We start from the raw sequence: 27,714 nt of genomic DNA on the forward strand, positions 1-27,714 counted from the left end.
TGAGACCAAAAGTCTGACTATGGGTACAGCGTACATTCCTACGGCAGGCAGGTTGAACTCAAACTTCAAGCGCTGAAGTTCGAGTCTGGATCGGATACATCTTCGTTTGGCGCACATCAGTTCTTCGGCATTTTCGGCGATCTGGCGGCATATATTTCCTTACCTGTAAGAGTAATAGATACACGAAAGTACAGCGCGGAGGCATTTCGCACCATGTACACTACCACGCAAAAGGCGTTGCCCCTTGAACATTAAAACCAATTCACATTCCGAATAAGCAAAGTCTTAGAACGCAAATATATGTGTGTATCAGACTAATAACGAGATTCATCAGGGTATCTTACTCCAAGCGCCAATTCAACACCTAAAGCGCCCACTAGGCGACCAGCGCCGATATACATACAAAATATCGTACTCTCCACAAGGAAACTTGACTCTCACGCATATCCCTAGCGTTTATCCGACCCACCAATCGCCCGCCCAACTTTCCCCACCATACTCAACAAGCTGCCCCCCAGAGTCGGTCTATTCTCCAGCGCTCTCTGTGCCCTCTTCTCCTTGGCATACCGCCGTTCATACTCGCGCTCCGTATCCTCATCAATCGGCCCATACTTTGATTCGTATTTCTCTTCTCCATTGGCGTAGACAGGCGTGTCGTGCATGTGCTGTTGGCTATGGTAACTACCGCTATGCGTAGACTGCATGGACGCGGGGCGTTGCGCGTAGATGGGAAATGGCGCTGTCTGTGGCTGTGGTGCGTAGCCGTAGCCTTGCTGTTGCTGTTGCGGGGGCCAAGAGGAAGGCGGCGTTCGTTGTTGTTGGTAGTAGTAGTCTGAGGGATTTGGCTGGCGCATTGGGATGGGGATTGGCTGCATTTTGCCCGGCCATGGTTGGGATGGGTAGGAGGTTGATGATGTTGATGAAGAGCGGCGGGCTTTTTGCTGGGGGATGATGGGGTTTATCCCCATGGCTGCGTTTGGTAGGGATGATGGCGATGAAGAATAGAAGGGCTGGGAGAAGGTGGGTGGTGTGGACGAGTAGAGCGCGTGCTGCTGCTGTTGATGTTGCTGCGGTGTTGGTGGGTAGAATGGTGGTTGTTGAGGCTGCGCTTGTGTGGGACCAGGCGTCGTTGGGTACGGCGCAGGTGGTTGTGGTTTGTATTGAGGGTAGGACGACATCTTGAACGCGGTATCACCTCCTGTTGTGACAGTCTTTCGTAGATATGCGATGCGGGCGCCCTTTTACACTGAAACCTGTAGTTGACGTTGCCCTGTTTTCCCGATTTGGTGCGCGCCGAGCCGTATGTCGTATGCGGCTGTCGATGTATGCAAATTTCCCGCAGGATTTGGTCGATAACGGGAACCCTGATATTCAGAGAAGGTAAGTAGTGAAGTAATATATTGAACAAGTCTAGGCTGTACCACTCTGATATATAAGTCTGTGATCACTCAGGACTGCTAGTAAATGTCTAGGCGTAGCGATATATATGCGCCACAATACGCGCACCGGTCGGTGTTGACCGGAAACTAGAACGGTGCAAATGGCGGTACTAGGCCCTGCTAGTGCACCATGGCCTGGGCGAACGATCATGTTCGCCAATCAGTATTCCATCTCGTTGTAGTCGGATATCACGGCGCCCTAGTCATGCGCGATTGATGGAGCGAGCGACGCAAACGTGAGGGGCAATTGTGTGGAGAACGCCTATGATGTCAATGTCTTGGCGAAAGGGCAGACCGGTGGGCTTTCTTGGAAGTAGTTGATGTTAGGGTTCCTGGCTTAGTGCAGACCGATGGGTGTGCGGAGAGGAGATGTTGTTGGTGGATAAGACATGGAGGGTTGCCGATCGTCCCGGAATCTCTTGCTGTGTTTGAAGCTAGGCTGAATCGCTGTAGTAGTTGCAGAATATGTTGTACAGTCTGAACGGAGCCTTGCTGCGCATCGAACTTTTTCTAGAGAATCGGTGTTATATAAACCAGCGCGATTTCGTGTAATAGGTGCAGCCGTTGGTGATGTATGTATGCACCAACCAACAGCGAACCTAGCCCAGTTCCTGTCGCTGAAACGAAAATGACAGCAGCAAATTTACGAAGCTTCTTATCTTCTCAAGTCAGTTAGGTAAGGGCCCTAGAAAGGATCCGACGAAAGGAAATGAGAAAGTTGCTGGACCAAGTGAGTTCATAGAGACTTTGCAAAAATAGATAATCCGTATAGAAATAGAGAAGGGAAAACTACGCCGGGTATGACGGGTTAAGTTATATGTTCTGGAGCAGTTCTACGGTAGGTAAGGTACCTACTGCTAATGATAGTGTACGTTTAGTACACCGTGACAACCCTCAGTGAGTTTTCATGTTGATTCTTTGAGCATGAAGTTAATGAACGATACCAGCTGTCGATCACGACTTATGCCCCAAAACTGGACCCATTCTGTGTAAGGCCTTTGGTGCAAATATTTCTTGTTAATGACACTGTGTCTTCCGCACATTTCACGAACACAGTTGTGCCAAGGATACGCCACAGTGGAAACACTGCCACATCAGGCGCAACTCAAGAGTCGCTGCCTTAGCACAACCTTGCAAATGGCAGACCACGACCCTTGCAAATATAGGGCAGAGCTACTCAAACTGTCGATCACAAGTATCTGGCTGTGTCGAGAATCGGCGGCAAACTACCAGCAGTGGCTTTCTCATAGCGCTATTCGTCATCTTACTACAACTGCCCCACCAAGCGCGGGGCTGTGTTGCTGACTCTGCGCCTCACGAGCTCAGCCATCATTCATCGTTCGCTTGTACCAACCTTTTAAGTCTCTTTGTTGCAAGGCGACTGTATCTTCTTCTTCGTCTTCTCCACACATATTTCGACAGCAGTTGCCTGAAACGCGCGCACGCCGACGCAATCTCACCAGAGCACACCAGCCAACATCCTAGTCCGTTGTAAGGAAGGAACTAACATACAGGCTCCATGTCGCACAATTATAACCAACCAGGCGGCTACCAGCAACCTCCATACCAAGGCCGTAAGTTGTTAGCTCTTTGATCCGCACAGCCCCATGATCAGCATACTTCATCCAGCCATCACTTGGCAACTGGAACTGAGCGGCTACTAATACCTTCCAGAAGCCCCGCCCCAAGGATACGGACAGCAACCCCCACAGCAAGGCTACTATCAACAACCAATGCAGAACCAACAGTATCCCCCACCGCAGGGCGGCTATCCGGCACAGCAAGGCTGGGGCCAGCCGCCACAAGGAGGACAGTATGGCGCGCCCCCACCAAATCAGTACGGTGCTCCTCCTCAAGGCCAGTACGGGGCGCCTCCTCCCCAGCAAGGCTATGGCGCTCCTCAGGGGCAATATGGCGCACCTCCTCCAGGCCAGTATGGCGCACCGCCCCCAGGCCAGTACGGAGCCCCGCCCCCAGGCCAATATGGGGCTCCGCCTCCACAAGGACAATACGGCGCTCCTCCACCTCAAGGACAATACGGCGCTCCTCCGCCGCAAGGACAGTATGGTGCCCCTCCACCACAGGGCCAGTATGGTGCGCCCCCGCCTGGACAGTACCAGCCTCCACCTCAACAAGCTGGTTACGGAGGCCCGCCGACGCAGCCATCACCCGGCTATGGTCCCCAGCAGGTTGCCAACATCGACGTAAGCAGAGATGTTGAGGCTCTTCACAAAGCCATGAAGGGGTTCGGCACCGACGAGAAGGCCCTCATCGCAACATTGGCAAAGAAGGATGCTATACAGATAAACACTATTCGTACACAGTACGATCAGCGACTAATGAAGAGCTTGGTAAAAGATCTCGAGAAGGAAACCAGTGGATACTTTGAGAGGGGCTTGGTCGAGATTGCTCGAGGACCTCTGGATTCCGACTGCTACAACCTAATGGAAGCAATGAAGGGTATGGGTACAAAGGAGGTCATGCTAGATGATATCCTGATTGGCCGAAGCAATGCCGACATCAACGCCATCAAGGCGAGGTACCAGCACCTGTTCAAGCGGACCCTCGAAAACGACCTTCGAGGTGATCTCAGCGCTGGGACAGAGCAGATGTACATGATGATCACTGCCGCTCGACGCAACGAAGACTCACATCCTGTCATCCCCCAGGAGATTGAGCAAGCTGTCACTGAGCTCCAGAATAGTATAGGTGGATTTGTTGGCAAAAATACAGCACAGGTCTGCCAGCTCCTCACCAGCAAGAACGATGCTCAACTGCGCGCCATCGCTCAATCCTACGAGCAGCGCTTCCGCAAGCCTCTCGACAGTGTTCTCAAGTCTAGCTTTTCGGGCCACATGGAGGACGCACTCTGCCTGCTTGTGCACCGAGGCAAGAACCGTGCCGAGGCTGAGGCTGTCCGTCTGGAAGAGGCCATGGCTGGAATGGGCACCAAGGATGTGTTGCTCGTACAGCGTGTGGTTCGCTGCCACTGGGACCGCAACTTCATGAACGCTGTCAACGCCGAGTTCAAACGGGTTGTTAAGAAAGACCTCGTTAAGAGAATAGAAGGAGAGACCCGTGGTGACTATGAGAGGCTCATGGTCGCTTGCGTGAAGCCTTAAGATTACTGAGCGATGTGTACGGTTATGGCTACTAGGCTGTGTGTTTATGATATCAGGACTTTTCCATATTTCATACTACGATACCTGGGTTGTTCCTTGGGGTTGGAGAATGCATGGGTCTCTACATACGGAGTGGAGAGAGTTCGTCTAGATTGTTAAACTAAATACTTTTGGTGGAGTGATGTAAGCCTATTATATGACTAATTCATACGTTATTGTCAAAGTCTTCCATTACTCACAACAGTACCTACCCGCGCAGCAGAAAGCGAACCTACGAACTATGTTTCTAGTACCACGAGTGCGACAGTCTCTAAGGGATAGGATGTGTATATCGCCTAGTTGATGTTTGGAGCCTATTCTGAAGCCAGAACACTGTGCATCTAGGCGTCTTCCTCACAGCCACGATTAGTACTTTAGCACGCATATTCGTCTAATCATGAATATACGTGAAGCTGAATCTCCATGAGAACCTGTATATTTACATTTCTTTCATTGTATGCGCTAATGCTCATCTCGATCCACATCTCATTGCCCCGAGAAACACGCCGCGTGCTCAGAGAGAGTACGTTGGCGGGCCTTTTGTTCTAGACCTACTAACGCTCTCGATCACATCGTTCCACCCAAGATTAAAAAAACTCGTCTGATTCACGGGGTCGTGGTGGGTCTTTAGGCCTCCCAAGATATCCACCCGGCTCGTCTTCGGCTCATCCTTCATCTCCTCCTGCTCCGACTATTTACCCGCGCAGTCCAACAGACGACAGAAGATTGTACCGTACATCATAATGATATGCAACACTGTAAGTTCTCGGTACGCGGGGTGATGAAGTCTGATAGGCCAAATTTGGCTAGCTTCACCTGTCCATAGTTAGTTGTTCTTCTCTACGATTTGTGTCGGCATAGAGTAGGAAGATGCAATTGTCTTAGCATCTATTGCCTCGGGCGCGCATTCTTTTTAGAGATACGTTTGGTAGGCGCTTTGAAAATCCTCTTAAAAAGATCTCACCTGCACTTTCACAGAACCGGTGATAGCTCAACTAGGGCCTAGGCACTTTGTAAATCCTCTTTCACTCTGAACTTACTAGGAAGTGTCTTGGCATTGCGGCATATCGACGTGTACAGTTCTCGATACTCTCCACTCCAACTTTGGGAAAAGTCTCTCTCAGACCAACAGAAGGACCACGATGAGCAACTATGACGACCTTCCCAGCGAACTCAAGCGCCAGGTTGCTTTCTACCTCTCGTCCAAGGACCTTGCTGCGCTCAGTTGTGTCAACAAATCGCAGGCTGCCGTCGCTCAAGATCAGCTCTACTACGCGCCTGAGATTCTCAAGCCAGACGAAGGCTACCGCTTGATGCTGCTGCTGCGCACCCTATTCGCCCGCCCGCAGCTCATGCAGAAGACTCACTCGCTTTCAATCGCTGTCGTCGACTGCTCTATGCCCTTCGGCCCGGAATCATCTCTCAAGGTCACAGAAGAGCACCGCCATTTTTGGGACGACTCTGAAGATAGTCCTTGGTGCCCAGACTATCACGACATCCAAGCGAAGCTGATCCATCAGCTCAGCAAGCATGGTGTGACAGAACTGTCCAATCCTGAATGGATTCAAAAGATTCAGAAGTGGTACACGGCACCCTTCTACGGTGGCCTCCTTACGATTCTACCAAACCTGGAGCATCTTTCACTTTCATGCTACGTCAAGCCGGTCACAGAACCAGTGATAGCTCAAATAAGGCGTTGGGGTTTAGGAAGTCCTTTCTCGAATGACATCAAGCGGGTCCGACCGCCATGCCGCATAGCGGAGGGGAGAAACGACGGATTCCCAAACAATTTGTTTGGGCTCTCAAAGGATGAAGATCTAGACTCAACGGTGAGCCAGCATTTCAAGCTCAAAATGCTCGATCTGGTGAGCGGATACCTCTCGCGGCCCTTTTGGCAGTTCTATGGCTTGCAGTGTATCAAGCTCTCCTCGCAGTCAGCAATTGCCTGTGGACCATTCCCAACGCGTCTAGAAATCTGCCTCACCCATGGCTTCAATGACTGGTCGTTGGCCGAGCTAGGACTATATCTCCGTTCGGGATCATTATTAAAGCATATCAAGATACGGTTCGAGCCTCTTCCTGACGAGAAAGGGGGTATACACCCGAATGTGAGATTCTGGCATTTCTCCAACTTACTCAAGACCATGGAAGCGTCAGCGTCTACATTGGAAACACTGGCTCTTGTGCCTACCGACTACGCCAAGATGGATATCTTCAGGTACATTGACCAAGACCTCTGTTTTTGGAGATTCACTCAGCTCCGCAAGCTGACTCTACCCTCGCAATGGTCTTCGCAATCCAAGGTGGGAAAACTACCCCCGAACATCGAGGAGTTGAAGCTTCTGTTCACCCACCCGATGGCCTCCCAACTCGCGGATGATATCGTCAACCATAAGCTTGAGTTTGGGAAACTTTGCCGCCTCGACCTTGTCTTTCAAGGGGAGAGCGATGTTGCAGTCGAAGAATCGTTCTGGGCGAAGTTCAAGGACAACAGGATCAGCGTGTACGTATGGGTACGAGAGCATTCGTTGTTTGCAGCGAGGCCCGCGTAGGAAGGGGGCAGTTCCCTCAGTGCGTATTGAGGGGTCTAACTAAACACATTAAGGTGTTGCAAACATATGGGATTAGATGGCTGAGGAAATCTCTATTGCGGTGTGAACTGCAGGCCACCTTAGGCAGTCTACATAGAATAGGCAAGAGCTATGGGGAAGGAAAGCAGTACCATCACCATAGGGAAGATGGCTATCTGTAAACACAATGAGAACGATATAAAATTTCGAAGCCCTACTCACTCGTACAAGTTCTCAACCAGCATATTCACATCCCAATCATCTACCTCTCCTGCTCTCACCCACTTCAACCACCTGCTCCACAAACCCATAAACCGCCATGTGCATCTCCGTCCCCCCTTCCCCCCACTGCTCCCCCGCACCCCGAAGCATCCTCCCGCCCCACAGCAGCGCATGCGCAAGCGCCTCCACGCCCAGCTCCACACCCTCGACTCCTTGCTCGCACTCTCTAGTAGTAGTAGCAGCGCGTATCGCAATCCTATGCAGTTCCGTGAGCACCTGGAATACCACATTGGGAGCATATGCAAGCGCGTTTGGCCTTGGCTGCCAATCAGGATGGTGCATGTTGGTAATATAGTCTTCTATGCTAAATTGTAGGGCGCTTAGGATTTCGGCGTGTTGTAGTGTAGGAGGGGAAGCAGGGGTTTGTAATGCGGCGTTGAAGACTGTTCTAACCGCTGCAAGTTGGAGTGGTGCATTGTTGTTGGTATTACTTTTTAAAGGTGTGTTGCTCGAGGCCAGCAGATGCGCTTGCTCGCTCACTTGAACAGGTGTAGTTTTAGTAGGGTTGTGCTGGGTTCTTCCTGTGTTGTCCTCTAGCTTGCGTTTTCTCATGTTGGGAATCTGTGGACTGGAGGTGTTTGCTGCACTTTTCTCTTGCTCTTCTTTTTCCTTGTTGATGGATGGGGAGGTATGCGGGTTGGGTGCAGGAATACGAACTTCTTTCAAGCAGCGTCGATGCTGCCTCCGCGCAGGACGGACACAGGCCGAAGCTGATGCTGCTTGTGCTCGTGTTTGAGGCATGCTGATAGAGTCGGGGGAATGTGGTGATGTTAAAGAATATCTAAGGTCTTGTATTATAATGCGAATATGAAGGGAAAGATGGTATACATAGAGAAAGGGTCTTAGCTTCAAATATTATGTGTCTATTACTGTGGGTTGTTTGTGCAATACCGTGGTTCTAGAGTATAGTATTGTTTAATTTTTAAGGGTCGGTAGAACATCAAGGGTTCGCCCGGAGCACGTGGGACATGAACAGCCGCTTGAAAATCGAGTAGTTATACTTCTCTCACTCAAGCACAATAGCTCCGTCCGATAAAGTGTTCGAGTCGAGGTGCGGTTTGAGTACGATGGGTTGGGCCTGAAGAAGCTATCCAACTCGGCTGGTACGGAATTACTATAGACGTCGTGTATGAAGTTCAACATAAGTAAAATCCAACGAATATAATAAGTGTTCAAAGTGAGATTATAAGCACTACATGTTAGAAAGTCTTCGTGATGCCAGCAGTTTGATACCCGATGGACGATACGATACGCATTGCAGCGCTCACACGTTAGCACCTGGGGAAGATTGCGATTCTGCATTGCCGGCACTAAATGCTACCATTGGCCAGACCGATGTTATCCCAGTCCAGTAGGTGGTTGACCGAGGTGGTTTGTGGCGCAAATGGTGACCTCGACTGGATACGAGACGAGCGATCGTGGGCACGACTCCATCAATGACGGTGGTTACCGAGCGGTGTATTCCGTTGATGCGACGCTTTTATCTAGATTGACTTGCTTGTTCCAGACGCCGGGTCGCGTTGCTGTCGTGTAGCATCAGATAGACATACGGGCAGCTCAACGGTGCAAGGTCATTGGGTGATCGGAAGAGATCTGTTGGGGGCCTCTGATAGCTACAAGGACCCCTGCACTGTGCAACTGAATAGGCAGGCGATTCGTCCCCATCAAGATCTTTGCATGCCCGAACGTGCCTCCACGAGACATTTTCCTGGTACTGTATGTTGGTCAATCTGGAGCAACGAGAGCCCGCGGCAGCGGATCACAGATCCGCTTCGATGGCAATGCGCGAGGCTTGAACATGTGCCACAGATGTCACCTTGTTGTCTTGTTCGTTTTCGTCTCGCTGCTGTCCGCCAATCCTTTCTCCCGAGGTTGTTTGTTCAACCCGACTAAGACCAATCGATGGTGGCTCGAAGTCGAGGCGGTGACCGAGGTTCCGCCCAGGCGGCGCAGTCGACGACTGGCTGCACTGCAGGAAGAGGCTAACACGCGGTGTTGCTCGCACACAAAACAAGATGGGTATGGCATATATAGGGACCACGTTGTGTGGGCAGCCTCGACGTCCGGAGATAAGGCAAGAGACGGCAAATTGGCCTGTCATGGTTCGGACGGGTGGGAGTTGAAAACGCTATGTGAACCCTGATGTCGAGAGAGCGGGTGTGACAGTGCGTCGAAACCAGGTCAGAGGTTGCTCTGGGAGCAGATGGCGTTTGTGGCTTCACCCGTCGGTGTGACAGAGCCGGTCAGGATTACTGCAACCGTAGATGAACTGCTCACCGCACGGGAATGCGCGGTCTGCCCATGCAAGGGCTTGCTCGGTGCATATGATCTCCAGCAGGGAGCTACATCAGGTGTGTTTCTTGCTGCAGACGACACTGCTGCCTGCCTGCCTGCCTGCCTGCGACGACGGAGCTGAGCTTCGGTCTACGGCACTGCCAGTCTTGCTTGGGCCAGAGTGGTAAGCAGCGGATTCTGCAGCTAGGCCATGGTCGCGGCGCGATGGCGACGCTACAGTAGAGTGACAGCCTCTGGACGCTGGGGCGACGAGGGCTTGGCAAAACGCAGCGAACGGCGAACGGCGAGGCCTTTTGGGAAGAAGAGAATGACGGAACTGTCAGGCGGTCAACAGGTGCGGTGCAACGGTAGGGCGCGTCACGTTGCGTCTGCGCGGTGTGGCATTGCAGTTTGTGCGAGGGACATTGAGGGTTTGTACCAGCAGCCGTTCCTGGGGGTCGATAACAGCACAATACCGAGCCAAAAGGTGTTCATGTTGGACAGCGGCCATGATCCCGGGAGAGACGGGCGGGGCTTGCATATGGGCACACACACACACACACACACACACACACACATACGATCTGGGGGGCGGTCAAGAGGCCGTGGACGTGAGAAGAAAAAAGACTGGGGCCACGGCTGGATGGATGGATGGATGGATGGCTGGATGGATGAATAGAGTTTGGCATCCCACTGTGGCGCCGAAGCAACATTGCCATCTGTCTGGTCATGCTAGTGCTGGTGTGTTTGGCGAGTCTTCTTCGGCGCTGCGTCTCAACGGGTGAACAGGGACGGCTTGGAGGGTTGCTGTCTGCTGTCTGCTGTCTGCTGTCTGTCTGTCTGCCTGTCTGGATGCTCTCGTAGTCCCTAGGTAGGTTGGCCCTCCAGCTATTCCCATACAACTACCCACCCATCTAGGTTGGTGTAAGGTTGGATCGCCCGGGATGGGATCAGCAATGTCGGGCAGGTGCGAGGCCGCTTCAGGGAAGGTGCCAGCATCCCTGCGCCAATCATGGCTGCGCAGACGTCGTCGCACCTTCTTCTTCTTCCCCCCCCCCATCCCAAAACTGCCACCACCACCAGCCCGCCGCGTCTGTCATGTCAGCTGTCACCCGAAAAGGGGCTCCCTCTCTCTCCACCCGCCGCTACAAGCCTCGAGTTGCTCCATTCTTGCCCGTCAGGCCTCCTCCCACAGGCCTCTGCTTACTGGGAACAAGAAGCTCTACGCGAGTCAACCAATTTCTCCCGGATACCACACCCTGTTGTCGAGACTCCTTGTACGCCATGCATCATCGCCCGCTCGATATGGCGGCGGGCAGTCGAGCGAGCATGTCGTCGTCTTAAATCGCTCTCCTTGTACCCCCGTCTGAAGCCTCTTCTCTTTCCTGAAACTCCCCTTTGCAGCTCCCCCTAGCGCCCATCTCCAGTCTCGACACGACACCACCAAGGGCTCCCGCTCCTGGATGCTGGAAAGGCTCCATCGCACAAATTGCGCACCCTTTCAGCCACCAGCCCGGTTCTGGCCTGCGGCAGCTGTCTGCCGGACATAGTACCTTGTGCTGGGCCACAGACGTGCCATCAGCATGGCTCCGACTTGCACAGCATGCCTCTCTCGTCGGATTGCCCTCTGCGCTGGTCCAAGGTGAGATCGGGTACAGTCGCAAACGCTGCACCCACCCCTCCGTTCTCGCTGCCCACGCCAGAATGAGCACATGTTCCTCCAATGGATAGGGCGGTCCCGCTATATAAGCAATTATCATGGTACCGTGTTACCGGTCCCTGGTAGACGCAGTGTATATCCGTCCCATCCAGCATCCACGCATCCACGCACCCAGCACCCACACCTAATCCGCGTCACCCCAGAGACCCTCCATATCTACGCTGCACAGTGAATCAAAGCCGTTTTGTCGGGGCACGTCGTGGCCGGTCAAGGTGAGGCTGGCATGCGCCAAAGTTTATTTACCCTAGATATAGTTGGTAGTAACGAGCGAGGCCTGAGACGCTGGTTGGTTGCCATGCCACGCAGTGCTTGGCCATCGCCCACTGTCGCCGTCATGGAAACCTTGACAGGTTGCTGCACCCTCCAGTGTGGGAGTGCAGATGAGGTAATCGACGGGGCAACCACTGAGGTGCATGCAAAACGAAACCGGCGGGAGACATGATACCCCCCCTGTCCGTTTCTGCGCCAAGTCTGAAGCACCAAGATCTGCATCGATACTGGTCTACTAGCAAAGGAGTGGAGACTGCGGCGACGGTCAGGTAATAGCGCGTCTGGCGCAAGGCCTGCAGCCGCACCAGCTGCTTTACCGGCTCGTGCCTCGATTCTGCAGCAGAGTGGGAGCCCTCTCCGTTGCCTCGACCAGCGCCCTCCTAGCAAGAGCCCGCGTTGTGCAAGCTCGGAGAATATAGACCACAATTCGACGCTACCTGTCAGAAGCGCAGCCGTCGTGCTAGACGCGCCTGTCTGCCCCTCTACTACTGGCCCCTACTGGCATTCCCCTGGCACATCTTCTGTGTGCAAGATCGCGTGCATGGTTGAAACTACGGCCCGTTGCAGCTCTGGTTTGCCCAGAAACGCCTCCTTTGCTCACGGTGCTTCTCTGCTTCTTAAACACCTCACACCCCGTCATCACCACCTGGGCTGCTGCTTTGCCAACTGCTGAGTGCTTGCGCCGGCCCATCTTTCCATCTTCACATACTGCCATACACAACTTGTACATTGTCCAACACACATGATTCTTCTGTATCATAATTCTCTTATCCGCATTAGCACGCCTTATCATTGACACTAGGCCTGCGATATATTTCTTTGGTTGAGCGGCTGTAGTGCTCGGCCTCCCACGCTTTGCACAAAACGGTTCCCTGTTACATCATCATCCTCGGCATACATAATTCTTAGGTTAGTCATTCCCCGGCTCCTGCATCAGTAGATAAAATCGCGCCTGCGGCTGAGAGCCCTGACGGACTTTTCGATAATAATGCTTTTATGTCGCCTGCCAACCAACTGCGGAACGCACCTGTCATGAACTTTGGGACGCTTAGGCACTACCACTCACCATGGAGACATTACAAGAATAGAATTTGCTAACCAGAGAATGCCTCCAGAGTACTTAAACGACGCTTCCTTGCAACTCATGGAATATCTCACACTTCAAGATATCCCGCACCGCCACTGCGACCCATTGCACTCACACAGAATGACAGCCTTACAATCCTCTGAGAGGTCATTGGGTAACGTGGTTGCTGCGGTAAGTCATGTCTACGAATGTCCTCCTACTACTTTCCCATCTTCTTCGCCATGCGCCTTCTCTCCCGACCCTACTCCTCTACACCCGCCGATCCAACCCAAGTATTTCCCTGCCCCCGCCCACTTTGGACTTTATGAGCAGCCGCCATCCATGAGCGGAAGCAGCTCCGAGGCCCACAGAGACGCACCTTCAATGCACTACATCCAACTCCCTGCTGTGGATAGCGAAGGGCCTCCTCATTTACCGGAGCATTTTCGCCCTTCTCCTCTCATTCCTATCAGACGACCAGGCTCAACAGGATTATCGAGAATGTCTCCTGGCCCACGTTTGCGTAATAGGAAATCGCGCACGCTGAGCCCAGGTCCCAGGGGGAATGCCTACGACGAGCCCGAATCTGCATATCCCCGCGCCCGAGAAGTCAATAGCAAGGTGCCCTACTTGAACAACACTCTGACCGACGAACAGACCCATCATATGCGCCATTCTCCACCCATTCAGCCCGGTGAACAGAACTTCCCAGGGAAGCTACCTTCATTTTCCGAGGTATGTATCTGACAACTGCCGAATATAGGTACCCCCTCGCTGACCCTCGTAGTTTCTCAATACTACCAGAGCAAATACCCCACCTCACACGCCATCGTGCCGCAACAGCTCAGCTGCTGGCTCCCCACAAGCGAAGCCGCATTTCGACGAGGTAGCGTGGGTCGACGGGAAGCGCAGGCGCGTCGACACACTTGGAGACATCTATGCACGCCCCCCCGCCGAGCGACCGCCTGTCGATCCCCGGCGTATGAGTAGTGCTATCGATCCTGCTCTTGTCAACTACGGCTCTTCTCAACTTGGGCAGCACAGAGGAGCGCAAGGACCAGTGCCTGTGCATCATCGTCCGAGTCACTCTTTTCCGCCTCCCCCGCACCGATCAATTCAATCAGGTGCACAATTTCGTCACCAGTCAACCCCGCCAGTTTCTCAAGGCAGCACAATCTATACGCAGCAAACCCCACGCCAAAGCACAATCGCCCAAAGTACCTACCCTCAATCCATGGTACCACAGGGTGCAATGTACGATCATAGGCCCAGCTACTACCAGGAACCGCAAGGCGGAGCCTACGGATACGAGAGATCGCACGACTCGTACTATAATCAACCATCTTACCCAGGCCCGCCTCAACCAAGCCACGATAACGTGTACGGGGACAGCTTTCGCTTCCAAACCCATGTCGGCATAGATCAGAACTACAACAGAAAGCGCCGGGGCAACTTGCCAAAGGACGCTACGAACACACTCAAGGAATGGTTCGCCGCTAATCGAGCATCTCCGTATCCCACCGAAGATCAAAAGCTTGAGCTGTGCGACCGGACCGGGTTGAGTTTAAATCAGGTATGCCGTTTTCTTTTCAGGCGCGATGTGAACCTGCCACACCTGCCACATCTGCCAATTTCACCGTTCAATGTACCTACTGTTTAGTTACAGTATGCTGTCGTTCATCTGCCAGTGTCATTCTGCCTCCGGCTCATGCACCATGAGCTGATTTCCGTACAAAACTTGCTGGACATTTAGCTGACAATCCAAAGGTGTCCAACTGGTTCATCAATGCCCGCCGTCGAGCCCCACAAAAGGAGCTGCGTGAACGCGAGGCCAATAACCCAGAGACCTAACGTGATTCTGGCGCCGAGCCTGGAACATCTCGATTCTACGGCTTGAACCACCGAACTGAAGTGGTGATTGCAAATTGTCACCCACTGTATCAGAACACCCCGCACGCGACCCTTGAACACCACACCCGTATTTTCCAATTGTCGATATCCTCATGATTACAACACAACATACGTCAACTGGAGTCTAAGAGACACCTGCGTCTGGGAAACCATTCCAGAGTCTCCACAACACCACACCACAGCTTTACATTTTTGATAACGGACCTTTCTGGAACTTCGGTCACCGACTTGCCATCAGGACTTCTTAGTCTACTGACGCTTTGCTGTCGGTTCAATCGGTCCACTTTATTGCATGCATTTAGGGTACATTGCCGTGTACTTGACTTAACAAAATACATTTCCCTAGATGCCTAGGCTCACACGGCTTGTCATGAGCCTGTTGGGTTAACATCGTTTCCACCAGGTGTTTTTCACCGGGTGCTTTCCTTGTAACTCGATACCCCTGGGCAAACACCTTGCGGAGCATACACGCATAACGATCACGAGGAGTTTAAAAGATTCGAGCGTCCACGGATGCACAACTGATTTTTCTGGGCTTTTGCTTTGGGCATCATTTTTAATTGCTTAGCGTTACTGGTATGGAATAGTCGCTTGAGAGGCTTTCTCTAGCAAGGCCTCTCGCGTACTTTAGATTCAGACACACAATAGTATTCGGTATATCTAACTACACCCTCACTCAACAAGATTCCTCGATTACCTAACCTGTGGGAAAGTTGCTCGCCTTACTCCGCAAGGTTGAAACGTACTAGACGTACATGACGCTATGCGTCGCCGTTCCTGGACTCGGGCCCTAAACTATCGAATCCACACCCACAAAGCACAAGCACAAATCCGTCACTGATTTTTCCCAAGTCCACAACAACATGATCTATGGATCCACAGCGGCATTTTCATATCACACTTTGGTGAATGTGCATCCGATCATGCGCCCATGACGGACATTGAACCTTGCTACTATTTAGAAACACCCCAAACGAGTGGTAACGCACCGCTGCCTAGATCCCGATCCGGCGTTTTGAACCTAAAACATGACTGACGCCTAACGGGCATACGTACCCTGAAGGTTTACAGGGAATGCACAAACACGGTCATGGTCATTGCGAGCCTTGATATAATTTCATAAACGAGAAGAAAAGTTATAAAGCCCACCCAAAGCTCGCTGCCAATCATAGAAGCGGTATAGTACCGCGACGCAAAACTTCGCCGACCGAAGTGTACCAAAAAACCCCCAACAACCCTGATGTACGCCCTTAGCCGTGTGCTCGCCTGATCGACATGCGTGAACCAGAGGGGCTGGGGAAGCAGCTATGAAAGGGAAGCTAGCAATGGTCATCCACAGTTAGGTCAAAGATTAATGCCCTCATTCCGACAGGCCGGATTGGGAGAGAACTTGGGGGCGGGCCGAGGGCGTAGTGTACCGTTGCGGGCATTATTATGATGCACAGTCATGACTTGTGCCTTTTCCGATTATTCATCTCAACAAGGTTCGGGTATTACGGCAACGGCCTCGTCGCTTGGTTTGGACGAATCGATTAGCTGTGTGCTGTCATTTTACTAGGGCGAAGCCATGCATTACTCAAATATATGGCCTTTGACATCTCAAATTCAAGTTCACCATGTCACGGAGGCGCTTCCGTACAGAGTACCAAGGGTGACGTGTTTGTCATAGGTCGACTCGCCCTCACCCTCGTCCTTTGCACAATAACCAAACGCAATGGTAGGATGCATCTATAGGAACAACCGCAAGGACATGCGCGCATAATCGGGGAGCATCGACTCCGCGTCCTCGGGACGAGCTAAGGCCCTTGGGGAAATATGTGCTCTACTGGAGGTTGCGGAGGATACGGTGGATAGACGAAATGATGATGATGCGGACATTCATTCAACAGCACTAACGTACATGAGCAAGTTTAGACTACGGGAGAGCTCCATAAACAGTACCATGGAACGCCCCGACCCGACCGGATGGGATGACGAGCATCGGGAATCTTGCATAAACTCTAGCCTGAGGCTTTGAACCTTGTTTCAAAGATTGCAAATAGTGTGTGCGTCATGGGAAGAACCTGGGTACGCCGTGATATGCGTTTGAGCAAGTGCGGGTTCCTCCGCAACGCAGCTTAGGGATGTTAGTGTGACGGAATGACCTGGAAATGTTTTGTTGACTTGAATCTAGTCGATCCTCCTTTCGAAATCGCTACACTCGCAGAATAGCCCGGGCAAATATCCTTTCCAGTACAAGAAGCTTCCTAGCAACGGTGAGAGCGAACCTAGTATGTCAATCCTCGCATGGAGCGACCACGACACCGGTATTGCCCAAACCCACGATTTCACGCCCTGCATTGTTGAGCCGGCGAGGTGGAAGAACCTATCCAAGTCTGTTACGGCAAATTCTGGTTATGGTGTGCATTAGGCCGTTGAGCATAAGGATGTTGAGGGGCGGTGTGGCGACGGCGCGCTGGTGTACCGAGATTGAGCTGATGGCCGTTGATTGGAGGTCCAGCTTTGGTTTGGTAGAGACGCGCGGACTGGGATTGTGTGGTTCGCGACTTGCATTGCATGACGGGACGGAACGGAGCGTGATGGGCCACTTTGTGCACGATGCAAATATATCCACACTAAGTCTTGTAGAAGCGCTCGCGTTGCGTTTGCAGGGGTCGCGATCTTGTATCGATAATAAGCGATAAGTCGAGTAGGTAATAATCTATTTATGCGCTCGCGTTGCTAAATATTATGCGCATGTGGGTATCTTTCCAAACGCCAGAATGATGCTAGAGATGCAATATACTCATCTTTCCCCTTCAAGAAGCGCCAAACGTGTGCCCGGATTATCTGCTTCGTACTTTTTCGCCATATCATACACCACCTCGCCCCATTCAAACTCGCCTCTGTGACTCCGTTGCTTGCATGGGCTCTGTCTGAACGGAAGAATCCAGTCGATGAAGCTGTTTCCCATGGTGTCCTTCCAGCCCGTCATGAGAGTTGTATACCAGGGATGCTCCAGCGTCTTCGTCTGCATGACAACAGAAGTGCGCCCGGCACCTCTCTGAACGGTGCACAGTACAGGCCAATCTTCTTCGAAATCCGAACTCTTGCGTTCCTTTCTCGATCGGGGGGATGATGTTGGAGGTGAAATCGGCTCTCGGGATGATCTTGAAATGAGGAAAGCAATGTTGTGGATGCCACCGCGTTGGATGCCTTCGACTGACGTGAAGTTGATCATCAAATTCCAGCCGGTCATTCCGGTCATAGTGAAGGTGAAAACGAAGAAGACAGCCGTAACAGCGAGTGCTCCGATCCATGTTCCAGGCCGAGACCCAACCTAAGCAAAGTCAGTACGTGGTGTGGCCTGTTGTAATCATAATCTGAAAAAGGCTGAACTCACTTTAGATATACGGTCACCAAAAAAGACCGCAACAACGATCCATACGTATGCCGTATATAGCGCAGCGAAAAATACAAACTGCAAGAAGAATTTATGCGTAGATTCCGCTATAATGCCTCCTGCCCAAGGGCAATAATGGTCCATTTTCCTCACACAACGTCCGAGCTCTTTACAGTGATGTGTCCTGTCAGGCTTGAAATTGTGGCACTTATTGCACCACAACGGCATGCCCTCAAAGTCGCATATGAATGCGTCGTACTTGTCAAACGCCTTTGTACTCATGTCCATCTTCTCGCGTGAAGGATCCCCAAGCGGGACAAGATCCTGTTTCGACCATATTACCTGGAGCAGGCGCAACCAGGGTACGAGGAGCAGGAGAAGCAGTATAGCGTATACGATGATGAGCGCGATGCCTGTGCCCCGTCGTGGCTGGACGTTGAAGCCGAGGCGCAGATCTTCGGAGGGATCAATGAGATATTGCACGCCTATCAAAAAGACTAGGACCCAGGACACGAACCCCATCGCTCCCAGCTCGAGAAGGGGCATGATAACGGATGTCGCCAGACCGATTCGCTGCTCGAGCGCCGCGTTGTTGCCGTGCGCATTGGACTTCTGCGAGCTCGTTACGGACGGCGGCGCCATGGCGAAGGGAGATTGAGGCGGTAGAGTGGTGGCCGTGGTCGAGCTCGAACGCGCGCCGGCGTTAGAGGTGAAGTGTGGCGCGCCGACGGGAGGCGTGAGAGATGACGCCCAACAATATGTGAAGAGGTGACGTCTGACGGTAGGTTACACGGCCTGAAGTCGCGATGCTTGGCAGCCGCGTGGCTGGTGCGCCCAGCCCATTTGACATCATCACTGGGATAGTGATTGGCTTCATCAACAACAACATCGCCATCGTCCATCAATTACCTCTTGTGGCGATTGACAGCACTTCACGATTGTTTCTCCCCGAAACTTCCAATCGCCGTCTTGCGTGGCCTCATGCTTCATTCAATTGAGTCGAGCCAAGTGAAGGACTACGACTGACTCATGACCTGCAGCACCCCGCATTCAGACCACCGACTTCACTTCACTCAGGAGCTCTCTCGCTGTCATCTCATATCTCTTGCCCTCACACACGTCAGTTGAAAAGTGGTGAGGCGATGCGAGATTACGTCCTCAGTATCGCTCGTACTACCAAGTGTCTCTCGACGGCGGATATCACAACCAAGACGCTGCGTCAGAGCTAAACGCTTTTTGTTTCACCGGAAAATCCTCAGCCCTGTGTCGACCCTCCCGGAGCCTCACTATGGTCCAGCCATTGCAGCTTGAGCCGGTGTAGGAGGGGTACCGGCCCCTCAGCTGAACGCGGCTTTCCCACTCCGGCGAAACATCCAGTACTGTTTGTGCGCATGCCAGCGACATGATACGGAATGGGGCACTTGAACACAGTCGTGACAAGACAATTACCTTCGCAAGGCTCCGCAAGACTCGAGTATATAGAGCTGCGCCTACTCGTAGTGAAGCGCGTCGACGCTCTCACCGTATTTTACTAATTACACCGGCGGCCCGCGCGACTGTAGACAGCCTCGTCACTCACAGCTAAAGAATACTGCTGCCTGATGTGAAGACTGGGGCAGTTTTGGTAAGAGTAGCTAGTAAGTATGCTGGTTCAGCGTTGCCAAGTAGATTTCTAACCGTGTGTAGGGAAAGTCTTGGATCGATCGCTCTTATACTATCCGTTTCGAAAGTCCATTTACACATGAAAGGTCCTTTTAATATGCAACCCTATGCGCCTCGTCAGACTTCGTAGAAAAAGCTGACAGGTCATGGCTCTACAAGCCCGGATCTATAGCCACCCGGAGCAGCTCACCGGTAAATATCATCACTGGCGGGCTTCGACCATGAGGTCGATCCTCACTAGATGCAGGTACCGGAGTCGCATATGCAAGCTGTTCGAAACGCGTGCCACTATGGCCATTGGATGGATCTGAACTGTTCTTTCCCCTGACTCGTCAAGGCGCCAGCACAACGCAGACTGCTATAGGAACAAGAGAAACACTGCCCGGGGCTCTCACCGTCGGCACCGTGCCCTATTCTAACGTCATAGTCATGATCTGAACTCTAATTATTCGTTGTAGTCCCTACACACTGCAGGGGACTGTTGCACCGCGTACTGTACACCTTCACCTTGCTTATCTAAGAATAAACGCGCTTCGTCTCTATTCCCTGTATCTGCAGCTAATTTCTCGTTGTGAGAAGTATGTCATCACTCTATCATGTTGGTCTTCCAACCACCTGGTATTGTTACTTGTGGCCGGAGCCGACCTGGTCCCACAATCCATATCTAGTGTACATATCCAGGCTCTTGTTCATCCCTTTGCTTATATGTTACATCAGGTATCTTTGCGCTCGTTAATTCTACCGATCAGGTGATATTCAAGCCAGCGCCGCTTTTGATCAAAAGAAGGCAGAAGAAGGCAAAACACAAAAGAACTCTAGGACGCAACCACCCCAAGAAGTATTACAGCTGTCCATCCCGCAGCGGACTCCCTCCAGTCTGGCCTTTAAACGAGATGATACCGTCGCCCCCAACCTATGATGGCCCCTCGACTACTAGCTGTAAAGTTAAGTAATGGCACGGCAGCCGGGACAGCTACCTGACTGAGCGCAGTCCTCCGAATAGGGCTGTCATTCCTCACGAGGTTAGGCACGAACTCTCAACGGCTTCCGCAGTTGTGCACAAACTCCACCCCAAGGGAGATTCACCGACGGAAACTAATCTACAGCGTGTGATCACACATAGCGTCGTCGTCGGACCCGCCGATGCTTCGGTGGACCTCTAGGTCCTCCACCCTTCTCTGCGCTCTGACTGGACATGCCTCACTTCCTCCTTAGGGCTTGTATGCCTCATCACCGTCGCCTTGTCGGTCTGCGCCCCGGACCTAGCTTCGAGATCCGCCATGTCATTGCCAGTGCTACAAGCCAGGCGGTGCTTGGGGGACGGTAGGGTTAAGATCATACGAAGCAGGATAAGTATAAAGCTCATAACCTCCGCCAACAGTCTACATCTTAGTATCCTGTCACTGCATCAAGCAACCTTCTCCATTAGAACATCCAGTTTATTCCGCTGCTCAGAGCTTCTTTTGTGTCCCTCCTCGACATTCGATCAGTAAAAATGATTATCCCCACCTCCCCCACCTTGCAGCTTCAAGAAACAGAGCTTGCCCAGCCAAAACCAGCAATCATCATTCAGGAGAAACACGACGAGTACCTAAACACGTTAGCGGGCTTGAGCTCTCATCGCGCCATGCATAATGGGGTAGTTCCGTCGATGTTACATGCTGGAGACTTCGCGCTATCTATTGGAAAGCTTTTCGGTCAAGATCAGCTTGACCACGAGACCGTGTTCACAGCACAGTTTGGCAGGACGAATCCGAACCACGAAAACGCCCCTTCGGACGGAGATGTAGTTTGGTTTTGTAGCTCATGCGGAGACGGCCCAATAGGATCGTGGCAGGTCTGCTGCCCGGTATGCACTCATCAGAAGTGTGGTGGTTGCAGGGTGGAACAGACTTGACGCCGTGCAACGCTTTCCAAAAACCTCATCACGTCTTCGAACTAGAGCAGCCAACACCGTCAGATTATGGTACCTAGGCACGCAACTACCACTTCATCTGGATGATTCGATCGTCAACCGACTTCAATTGGCCCCCAACCACCCCTGCTCTCTTTTTATCGGCCCCTTGTTTCTTTGTTATTACGGCGTTCGGTTTAGACTTTGGTTGTTTTATGGGCTTCTCTCACCAATGTAACCACAATTGTGGGTTTGGCGGATCTTTTCCCAGCATTTCAGCAAGCGATGATTGATTAGCGCTGTTGGTGTCTGTAAGATTCCCATTTGACCTGCCCAGAGCAGGTCGCCTCCTCACGGAGATTCTAGTCATTCTTTGGTATACACATATATTGGAAACTTTTCTTTACAAAACAAGTTAACTCTATTCTTTCTACTTGTATCCTTTTTGTTGTTGCGCTCGTGTTGTGAACATCCAACTTTCGGTCCAGAGATGAAGAAGTGGAGTCACCCGGCAGGATCCACGATCGTCCTGTAGCCACCCTCGAGGTATAATTCTCCGCAAGATCTTCCCGCATGAAATACGCAGGTACATAAGACACCCAGCACACCATCAGGACTGCACATCTTCTGTATATGGTAATATGGCACGCTGAACAGTAAATCTCCAACGAAACGAACTGATTCGGCCTTTCTATTGGCCGAAGGACTCTTCGGTTTAAAGCCATTCCAGGTTCAGAGGCGAATGAACGTCCTTCAAACTAGAAGAGCCTTGCAGACGCGTCATCCTGCGCCTGACTGCCTGGAGGACCTCGCCAAGCCGCGGTACACCGGCATAGACAAGGCCTCCTCCCGTGTAGGCGGCCTCAGGCGCCTCTAAGGAAGTTACGTTGTAATTAAAAGAAAAAAAAACTGCGGCATAACAAAAGCTAATAGGAACAGCCCTTCCGGCCCTTTTTGAGCCCTGGAATCCTTAGGGATTCGAATCGTGACCAACACGAATATTTTCACGTCTCACTTGCTCCCCGCGGAGCAAAAACAAGTCCACCACGCGGGAAACAGCCTACAGAGGTCCCTTATTACTTCGATTGCCCCCCGAGGTGCTACCAATGGACCTTGAACTGCTGCGGACAGGCGCCCTCGGGTGGGACTCAGGAAATGAAGCAGGAAGCGTGTATCACCGGGGCATCACGAGACGGCACTTAGTGGAGGGCAAAAAGGGCAAGATTGTGGCTAAGCTATGTGCATGTGGTTTCGTGAAGCGTAACAGAGGACGTCGCTCCGTGCGTTGGAGGACTTGAAATTGGAGTATATCAAGGTCGCCATCTCCTACATTGAGAGACGCTCACCACATCTTTCAAGCTTTCCGCATCTTACTCGGATCAATAACATTGATCGACAGAGCACTTGTCCTTGACTCACCTTGCTCTAAAGCCCTCCAAGGAACCGAACATTACACCAGCAGACCACCATGTCGACAGTATTCTGCTACAATTGCGGAAACGGCCCGCTCAATGCCGCCATCAACGCAGCATGTCCTAGTTGCCAACATATTGGTTCAAACCACGCATACACGGCAGGAATAGGTGCTACCTCAAGCAATGAGTACACCAGCGCCGGCAGCGGTTCTTTTACCGAAAGGCCTGAGCGCGAGCCGGTTTACCGCTGGGTGTGCTGTTTCTGCCACAGTAGTAATAGCTACAACGTGGACGTTGGCTGCCCACGTTGCAATAACCACTGGAGGCAGGGCTGCTGCCAGGTGTTTGATGCGAACGCAAAGCGCTAGTGTGGAGAGGATCGATACTGGAAGCGTTGAGATGGGTATATTGGCGTAAGTGTCTGCCCGTCGTCGTGCTTATGGGTTTCTTACTGACGACTTCAGATGGCTAGATTGATATGGCGTCCTGGCGTCCTTTGGCGGTCGGTGTACTCGTGGGAATTTATGGCGAGTTTGCTTTTATCGTATGTTTCCTTAGTACACATCTATCTTGAGTATTTCCTTCTTTCTTTGTACTTTCACCTTCCCAGATGTTCTCACATGATTGTACTAGCTTTTCAAGCTAAGGGAGTCTCATGTCCTGTCAAGCATAGCGCTGGCGCGCCAGTTTCAGCGTCTAAGTATTGCATGTCATGTAGGTCTCTCGATGCATCGCAGTCCTCTGGGACAAGGATGCTTATTCCGTAGTCTGTACTATTAGTCTATCAAGTTCAATTGATTATTATCTCGCAACTTCAGATCTTTGACATCGTGCTCCACGTTGCTGACCCTCTCTTGCACGAACGACGGCTGCGGTTCGTTGTGCTGTGCTTGCTTGACCTTACAAGGCCTCTGATACCCAAGCTGCCCTTTGTGACTATGATTGATACCCAAGGTAGACTTTATAAGGTGTGGCGCTCAATACGAGACACCTTGTTGCGGCTGGCTGAAACTTACGTCAAGGCTCCTGCAAGCCATGTTTACCGGCACCTGGTTTCATGGGGAGGCGGCGGCCAGCGCCCACCACGCGACCCTGTATCAAGGCAATACTCAGATCTAAAACCTCCTGTCGGGTGGCGTCTGACAGGCGTCGCGGCAGGTAACAATGCGCCTAATCATGCCTGTAGGCGAGACGCAATGTATAACGTACTTTCCGTGACTTAGACTCAACCTTTGAAATTTGAATGCGAGTAAAGTGGAGCCTCAGAACTATTGCTGAGATGGCGGCGTGTAGAATTGAGGGACGTAGGGCACACTGCTTACTTTGCGCGACTAGTAAGACGACGGTAAGCCCCATTTCGGAGGCAACAGGTCCCACGAAAGTTATTGCAATAGCATAGCCATGCCCGGCGTACAAAGGACTTCTTTGCCTTCGAGTAGTGCCCTACAGCGCCACGAAAAGCTTGGGTTTGAGTTCACCAGGAACAGAGGCGAAGGTTTGAGGTAGAAACAAGCCCTGTGAGATCATCTGCTCTACCTTGTCAGCCAGCAGGGCTCCTGCTGGGAGCCCTACAGGACATTATTACCTAAAGGGTAGAAGGCGCGTGGTATTAATTGTTGTGCCTGGGGCGGTGGTAAAGCAAGCACAGCGTTGGTGCCTGTTCATCAGCGCCTTGCGCGTTGGTTGCACGAAGCTGGAGTGTGAGGGCCATGCGAAGAGAGATTCTAACACGGGAATGACGCCGCTGCGAGTGACGTATGTGTCAGCGAATAACCTGGAGGATTCGGAGAGTGAAGACGCGACGCGACGCGAAATGCCGTGCTTCGCTGGGAGCTTATCTTATCGTCTCGTTTGAGTAGTGCCTGAAGATCACTCCCTCGAGCAACGTCAAGCCTGCTATCATGACTTTGATCGCAGAAGAACATACAAGGTATTCAACAGCCCGCCGACGGACGGTTCTTCGACATAGCCGCTATAAGCCTGTACATCCCCTGTCCCGCCGTCCGCTCGAAAGGCGAGAACAAGCGGGGTTGCGGAACCTCAACTCCCTTGCGGGGTATTAGGGACAACCCGTAGAAGCTCTCGACCGGTGCCGCCGTGAAAGAAGCCTCTCGAATCGCTGGCCTACACCCCAAAGCAGGCGGCGATGACCCCGACATATCTGGTGAACTCTGCTCGGGCGACATGCTCCTCGACGCCCTCGTAGCCTGCTCAGGCGTAACGCTCAAAGCTGTCGCGACGGCACTCGGTATACCCATCGTCTCCGGCACTGTGGTTGCTGAAGGTGATTTAGATTTAGGGGCACGTTGGGCGTGGATAAGACGGCTCCGGTGGGCATGACGGGTATACGGTTAGAGTTTCAGGTCAAGTTTGGAAAAAGGGAAGATGGCAGAGAGGTTACCGAGGACGAGGTTGAGAAGCTGGGGAAGCTCACGGAGAGGTATTGTGTGGTGCTGCAGACGCTGGTGCATAAACCACGGATTGAGGTGAGGTTGGCAGGAAGTGGAGGGACCAAGGAGGAGGATGGGATCACAAAGGAGATCATGCATGGGAGTATTTTGTAATGGCTGACATAGTGGTAAGCGCTACTAGCTTTAACCATATGATTTTGCTGCGATTCTGGTCCACAATGCATAGTACTTGTCCAGGGGATTCCCAGCCTTCTTATTGAGGCTGTGTTGTCTTGTGTAATGAACAGGAAGACTCGGTACACGATTACCTATATCTGTGAGTCGAGACAGTTATCAATTAACAGCTTTATATGCTGAGATCATTCAGGCACTAGACGATCGCTGCAAGTTTCTCATTCATCTTGCACTATCGTGCTATGAAAGATTGTATGCCTTTAGACTTGTCTAACTACTCCCATCACCACCATCACCCATCCCTAACGTTGTTACATAGAAACCACTTTGCGCCAACCTGCGAATGCAGGGCCCTAGTGAGCTTGCTCTCTATGTCCAAAGTCATCAAGTGCTAGGTCATTGTTCAAATGCCCTAGATATCGTAGAGCGCAGCGATCTCATGGATGCCCACAGAAGGATCTTCGCAGAGACCGAACAAGAAGTCGGAGTACCACTTCCTGAAACGCTCTGGCGAGATGCTGTCGAGGACCTGGCTTGCCAAAGTATGGGGCTCGTTCTCTGACTCAAATGCCTCGTTGGTCTTCTGTTGTGCGTACTCCGTAAGCGCTTTCATCAACATCGGTGTGAGTGGCTCGCCATCTTTGCGGACGACGATGAGAGACCCCATCTGCTTGGCAAATTTCATCTGCTGGTCGATGGCAGATGTCGGATTGCCGAAACGAAGAGCTGTATCCAACCATGTTGTGTCGAGTAAAGTTCCAGGATCGAAGAAAGCAGCGGAAGGGTTCTCTGCATACGAGAAATCTTGGTGGGATCGGCTGCGCCAGCAGAGGGCAAATGTAAGCTTTCGAAAGACGAGCGGGAAGCCGGCCTTCTCTGCCACCGTGGCCTTGAGTTCGCTCTCCCCATCGCACACTGACTTGAGAATATCCATCGGCTCGAACTGGGTTCGCTGACAGATTTGTTGGTCACTGACACAGTTGAAACGAACTCCCCTCGTTTTCTCTCCGTCGCCGATGGTGTACATATTCTGTTCGATACTGCGTTTGGAATGGGCCACACTCAGATAGTCAACGACGTGTCGCAAGTCAACGGGCCCGAGGTCATAGCACTGGTCGGGCCATCCTACGTCGGTTCTCGCGCCATAGGCCAGCAATGGTCCCTTCCAGTAGTTTGTGAGTTCCTTATCGATCTTAGCGAGGCTCTTGTTTGGATTCCCGAACAGCATGGCTTCATTGGTATTTAGATCGTGGATCCTGGCCAAAAGCACTATATCGCCGTCAATTTGGCGATGTAACACGGCGTTTTCCTTGAAATAATCGATTGGATAGAGATCCGTGTTCTTCAGGCCCAGAATATGTGTGTGTGCGACAGCACGCCCTTCATCACTGGGACCGGACGATGGTAGCCAAATATACTGTGGACCATTGCCTTCTTCGGGGAAATAGATCGCTCGCTTGAACTGAAATTCTGGCTGTTGTGGTCGCTTGTCGTTTGAGAAGTCCTTGCTGAACTTCTTGCACAGAAGCTTGTGGACAGGCCAGTCGACCTTCTGGCACGCCTTAGAGCAGTATCGGATTCCGTGACAGCTGCTACATACTTCCGAACCGAGAGCTGGACAAATGGCGCACAGCGTATCGCTTGCTGGCTCGGCCATCGCGTTGGCGTAGATGCGAATTCGGTGAGAGTGGTAGCGGTGGAGGCGAGAGCGAACAACAAGGGCTATAGTCACAATAAGTAGCAAGAAGGGCTCGTGCGCACGCACAGGAGCTCAAAATGCTGACCGAGCCGGGCGCTTTCACCGGGAAGACCTGCGGAACAGAAGCCAAGATATATAATTGAAGCGGTAAAACGGGTCTTTATTTGAGTGGAAGGCTAGCATGCTGAGCTTTTTAGGCCATAAATGACTACCGATCATCAAGCATGTGCGGAAATGATACACGTCAAAGCATCGAGGAAAGTTCTGCATGAAGATCATAATCTAGTTCAGCTAAGGGTCTTTCAACTGTCTCTATGAGGCTACAAGGCCGTAAGCCACAGGCAATCCAGCGACTGACTAGACATCGTGAGGCGATAGGACGCT

At 52.0% G+C, this 27,714-nt stretch overlaps 11 protein-coding genes across 11 annotated transcripts; 6 read left to right on the forward strand and 5 right to left on the reverse strand.

Moving 5' to 3' along the window:
* Positions 1 to 449: 449 nt before the first annotated feature.
* On the reverse strand, positions 450 to 1,178 carry K460DRAFT_394059 (uncharacterized protein; the record flags this gene model as incomplete). The annotated part of the gene is made up of 1 exon (XM_040935968.1): positions 450 to 1,178. The coding sequence occupies one exon, from the start codon at positions 1,176 to 1,178 to the stop codon at positions 450 to 452; it is 729 nt and encodes a 242-aa protein (XP_040791728.1).
* Positions 1,179 to 2,780: 1,602 nt separating this feature from the next.
* Positions 2,781 to 5,029, forward strand: K460DRAFT_365077 (Annexin). The gene is made up of 2 exons (XM_040933114.1): positions 2,781 to 3,013; positions 3,114 to 5,029. Exons 1-2 carry the CDS (start codon positions 2,959 to 2,961, stop codon positions 4,559 to 4,561), a joined length of 1,503 nt encoding a protein of 500 aa, XP_040791729.1. The 5' UTR covers positions 2,781 to 2,958; the 3' UTR covers positions 4,562 to 5,029.
* Positions 5,030 to 5,293: 264 nt separating this feature from the next.
* On the forward strand, positions 5,294 to 7,531 carry K460DRAFT_365078 (uncharacterized protein). The gene has a single exon (XM_040933115.1). It carries the CDS (start codon positions 5,743 to 5,745, stop codon positions 7,150 to 7,152), a length of 1,410 nt encoding a protein of 469 aa, XP_040791730.1. The 5' UTR covers positions 5,294 to 5,742; the 3' UTR covers positions 7,153 to 7,531.
* K460DRAFT_86561 (uncharacterized protein) lies at positions 7,291 to 8,280 on the reverse strand. Its single transcript, XM_040938763.1, has one exon. The coding sequence runs from the start codon at positions 8,191 to 8,193 to the stop codon at positions 7,429 to 7,431; it is 765 nt and encodes a 254-aa protein (XP_040791731.1). The 5' UTR covers positions 8,194 to 8,280; the 3' UTR covers positions 7,291 to 7,428.
* Positions 8,281 to 9,211: 931 nt separating this feature from the next.
* On the reverse strand, positions 9,212 to 9,553 carry K460DRAFT_354050 (uncharacterized protein; the record flags this gene model as incomplete). Its single annotated transcript, XM_040931758.1, has 1 exon — positions 9,212 to 9,553. The coding sequence occupies one exon, from the start codon at positions 9,551 to 9,553 to the stop codon at positions 9,212 to 9,214; it is 342 nt and encodes a 113-aa protein (XP_040791732.1).
* Positions 9,554 to 12,923: 3,370 nt separating this feature from the next.
* Positions 12,924 to 14,633, forward strand: K460DRAFT_375866 (uncharacterized protein; the record flags this gene model as incomplete). Its single annotated transcript, XM_040934817.1, has 3 exons — positions 12,924 to 13,517; positions 13,570 to 14,355; positions 14,550 to 14,633. The coding sequence occupies 3 exons, from the start codon at positions 12,924 to 12,926 to the stop codon at positions 14,631 to 14,633; spliced, it is 1,464 nt and encodes a 487-aa protein (XP_040791733.1).
* A 2,845-nt stretch (positions 14,634 to 17,478) lies between these two features.
* K460DRAFT_281102 (palmitoyltransferase PFA5) lies at positions 17,479 to 18,717 on the reverse strand (the record flags this gene model as incomplete). The annotated part of the gene is made up of 2 exons (XM_040928463.1): positions 17,479 to 18,012; positions 18,076 to 18,717. The coding sequence occupies 2 exons, from the start codon at positions 18,715 to 18,717 to the stop codon at positions 17,479 to 17,481; spliced, it is 1,176 nt and encodes a 391-aa protein (XP_040791734.1).
* Positions 18,718 to 21,143: 2,426 nt separating this feature from the next.
* K460DRAFT_365082 (uncharacterized protein) lies at positions 21,144 to 22,019 on the forward strand. The gene has a single exon (XM_040933116.1). It carries the CDS (start codon positions 21,233 to 21,235, stop codon positions 21,632 to 21,634), a length of 402 nt encoding a protein of 133 aa, XP_040791735.1. The 5' UTR covers positions 21,144 to 21,232; the 3' UTR covers positions 21,635 to 22,019.
* Positions 22,020 to 22,979: 960 nt separating this feature from the next.
* On the forward strand, positions 22,980 to 23,857 carry K460DRAFT_365083 (uncharacterized protein). Its single transcript, XM_040933117.1, has 2 exons — positions 22,980 to 23,459; positions 23,511 to 23,857. The coding sequence occupies exon 1, from the start codon at positions 23,100 to 23,102 to the stop codon at positions 23,412 to 23,414; it is 315 nt and encodes a 104-aa protein (XP_040791736.1). The 5' UTR covers positions 22,980 to 23,099; the 3' UTR covers positions 23,415 to 23,459; positions 23,511 to 23,857.
* A 468-nt stretch (positions 23,858 to 24,325) lies between these two features.
* On the forward strand, positions 24,326 to 25,755 carry K460DRAFT_385068 (uncharacterized protein; the record flags this gene model as incomplete). The annotated part of the gene is made up of 3 exons (XM_040935523.1): positions 24,326 to 24,391; positions 25,123 to 25,320; positions 25,368 to 25,755. 3 exons carry the CDS (start codon positions 24,326 to 24,328, stop codon positions 25,608 to 25,610), a joined length of 507 nt encoding a protein of 168 aa, XP_040791737.1. The 3' UTR covers positions 25,611 to 25,755.
* A 68-nt stretch (positions 25,756 to 25,823) lies between these two features.
* K460DRAFT_365085 (uncharacterized protein) lies at positions 25,824 to 27,444 on the reverse strand. The gene has a single exon (XM_040933118.1). It carries the CDS (start codon positions 27,286 to 27,288, stop codon positions 26,044 to 26,046), a length of 1,245 nt encoding a protein of 414 aa, XP_040791738.1. The 5' UTR covers positions 27,289 to 27,444; the 3' UTR covers positions 25,824 to 26,043.
* Positions 27,445 to 27,714: the final 270 nt, after the last annotated feature.

Source organism: Cucurbitaria berberidis (assembly GCF_010015615.1).
Source record: "Cucurbitaria berberidis CBS 394.84 unplaced genomic scaffold K460scaffold_2, whole genome shotgun sequence".
Taxonomy (NCBI): Eukaryota; Fungi; Ascomycota; class Dothideomycetes; order Pleosporales; family Cucurbitariaceae; genus Cucurbitaria; species Cucurbitaria berberidis.